Source organism: Bison bison, unplaced genomic scaffold (genome assembly GCF_000754665.1).
Source record: "Bison bison bison isolate TAMUID 2011002044 unplaced genomic scaffold, Bison_UMD1.0 scf7180017864475, whole genome shotgun sequence".
NCBI classification, from domain to species: domain Eukaryota; kingdom Metazoa; phylum Chordata; class Mammalia; order Artiodactyla; family Bovidae; genus Bison; species Bison bison.
Window position 1 is genome coordinate 18,172 of NW_011495036.1, and position 3,095 is coordinate 21,266.

At 57.3% G+C, this 3,095-nt stretch overlaps 1 protein-coding gene across 1 annotated transcript in view; it reads right to left on the reverse strand.

Moving 5' to 3' along the window:
• The window catches only part of MROH2A (maestro heat-like repeat family member 2A), a gene marked incomplete at its 3' end in the record, with an annotated part of 29,955 nt that overhangs the window by 18,068 nt on the left and 8,792 nt on the right, over window positions 1-3,095 (reverse strand). The window contains exons 6-9 of the mRNA XM_010862062.1: window positions 2,841-2,939; window positions 2,090-2,241; window positions 1,457-1,600; window positions 80-172 (exon numbers count right to left, since the gene is read on the reverse strand). Coding sequence (XP_010860364.1) covers window positions 80-172; window positions 1,457-1,600; window positions 2,090-2,241; window positions 2,841-2,939 — 488 coding nt within the window. The remainder of the gene's footprint in view (window positions 1-79; window positions 173-1,456; window positions 1,601-2,089; window positions 2,242-2,840; window positions 2,940-3,095) is intronic.

Genomic DNA, 3,095 nt, shown 5'->3' on the forward strand with positions numbered 1-3,095 from the left:
GCGCGCCTCCCCTGACCGTCCCCAGCCTCCTCTGACCCGCCCCGGAGAAGGCCCCGCCCCGCGCGGCCTTGGGGCTCACCTGGACGTGGAGCTCCGTGAAGATGGTGTGGAGCTGCATCTGCGGGACGGGGCTGTTGGTGATGACGGACATCTCCAGGATCTGCCTCAAGACCTGTCGCGGGCGGGAAACGGTGGCAGGTGACCTTCGACCGACTCAGGTCACTCGCCAGACCTTTGCTCCTTGACTTTCTCCCTCCTCTGAAGGTATCAGTATCCCCTGGGAGTTGGGCAGAGAGGCCACTTCTCAAGCTCCGCCCAGACCCCTGAGTCCGACTCTGTTTCCAGCCGCCTCTGAGGATTGCGGTGGACACTTCAGCTCGGCAGGGCTGCTCTAGGCCACTGAGCGTGGGCGTTCAAGGCCTTCTTTCCCTCTCTTTTCTAGTCACCGGGAGGTGCATTCCAACTTTTAGACAGAAGATCTGCTGGTGGCTCCCCAAATCTGGCACGTTCATTTCTGTTCCCAGCTTTCACGAGGCGAACGGTCTCGCCTCATCTGTGAATGAGTGACCCCCTTCACAATATACACCAGCCCAGGTCACAACTCAGCTCAGAATCTTGCAAAAACTCCATCTCGCACACGTTCAAGGCTGGTAAGAGGTTGAATGGTGTTCCCCCCGAGAATCCATGTCCACCCAGAACCTCAGAATGTGAGGTCACTTGGAAATAGGGTCTTTGCAGACATAATTAGTTAGGGCTTTCAAGATGAGATCACCCTGACAACCCCTTAGATCCAAGCACCGCTGTCCTTATGAGAAGAAAAGACACAGAGAGAGAGACACAGAGATGGCCATGTGACGACGGAGGAGGACACTGGAGTGATGCAGTGCGTGGGCCACCAGAAGCTGGAAGGGCAAGATTCTCCCCTAGAGCCTGCAGGAGTACAGACTGCCAACACCTTGATTTCAGAGTGCCGGCCTCCAGGACCATGACAGAACACATTTCTGTTGTTTTAAGCCACCTGCCTCCTGGTTCTTTGTTACAACAGCCTTAGGAAACCGATATGAAAGTTGTGACCTCATGGGTCCCAGAACCCTTTGAGGTATCATCCTTTCTGCCTGGCTTCCCTGGTGGCTCAGAGAGTAAAGAATCTGCCTGCAACATGAGAGACCTGGCTTCGATTTCTGGTCCGGGAAGATCCCCTTGAGAAGGAACAGGCAACCCACTCCAGTATTCTTGCCTGGGAAGTCCCATGGACAGAGAATCCTGGTGGGATACAGTCCACAGGGTTGCAAAGAGTCAGACGTGACTGAGTGACTAACATACGTGGAACAGCAGCATCTGTTTCTCGGAAATCGGACAAGTGCCAGGTCCCGTGGCTCCGTCTCCCACCCAGACGACACCCCATGGGACACTCAGGAGCCCTAAATACCCCGAGCCCCCAGCCCAGGCCCCTCACCTGCGTGATGAAGAGCGCCTCCAGGCTGCCCTGGTACTCCGCCAGCAGCAGGGGGATGTAGTCGTACACCTGCTCCCGCAGGTCATCACTGGGCAGGAGGAGGCTCAGCATGGGCTTCAGGGACTTGATGACCCCCAGCTTCACCTAGCACAGGAGCCGGGTCTCTAGACCCCTCAGCCAGGACCCCCTGTGACATCAGCCCCAGCCTCAAATCAAGGACAAGTGACAGAGGGGACCTTGGAGTAGAGTCCAGGCCTCCCCCAGGCCCCGCAAGTGCGAAGCCTGTCCCCCAAGTCCTAATCTGTCACTCAGGTAGCCTTGGACAGGTATTCAACCTCTCTGTGTCTGCGTTTCCTCATTTGTAAAACAGTCCTGTGGCCCAGAGTTGGTGTGGAAGTGGCTCCTACAAGTGAACCGCTTGGAGAGGGCCCGGCACACGTGTAACAGGGACCCTGGTCCAGCAACTCCAGGGACCTTTATCAAGACACCTCCAGGGCCCCCATCACTCTGCCATTAATCAGGTCTCCACCTCCTTGGACCCCATGGTGTCTCAACTCCGCCAGCTGCACAGGCTGGAGAGCGATGACCCGAGGACCACGGGCTCCCACCCCCACCCAGCAGGGCCTGTCTCACCTCCGGGTTGTTGTTCCGCAGCCACACCGTCACAAAGTAGCGATACATGGGGAACAGCTTCACCGCAAACTGGTCCTCAGTCATCACGGGGTACACGCTGTCCTCCAGGTGCCTCAGGTAAAACTGCACCGTCTCGCAGAAGGTCTCCATGGCTGCCGGGGGACGTGCAGTGAGCCCCAGGGGGCAGGACGCAGAACAAAGCCTTCCAGGGCTGCCTCCTCAGGAGGAGCCCTCACACTTCCATAACCAGCAGGTTACTGAGACGGTCAAAGATGCTGCTTGAAAAATCTCCTGTGTCCCTGTCTGTCTGCCTTTCCAACCTCCCTCCCAGCTCCCTGTTTTGTCCTGCATGAAGCCCCTCCTTGACTGAGGGTGAAAGACACCCCTGAGGGGTGGAGCACACAGGTGTGACTGGGCCCCCAGCCCTGAGGTTCCTGTGGCAAGGTCAAGGGTGAGACCTGGAAGAAGACTTTTCACTCAGATCCTGGGGACTCCAAAGCAAAGAGTGGCAAACGCGTTTTGTCCTACTTTTCTCAGGTACTGGGGATTGGGGCTCACAAAACCATGACATAATTAAAACCTGGGGCAAGGTGATCAGATATACATGGCCCAGGTCAAGCCCAAGCTGGGACCATTTCCCTGGTCTCCCTCTCCTGCGATTCCCACTGCCCTTTCGTCTCTACCTGTCTACCACTGCCTTCCTTCCACACCCTGATCGGGGCAGACCTGCAGGCCCAGGTGGGACACTTACCACCACAGATCACCTGGCGCATCTTGGCTTCATTGGCGAGCCTCAGCATGGTGAACATGGTGGCCAGGGTGATGCCCATGTATGGCATGAACTCAAACACTGCAAGGTGTGGGCAGAGGTCTCAGGGAGTTGGAGGAGAAGGGTCAGCAGAAAGGACACCACCACCACCCACACTTCCAGTGAGTGCCCAGAACAAGGCCAGGGAGCCCCTTTGCATGGGCTGGGCCACAGGAGATGGCAGGAGTCAGGCGAGGT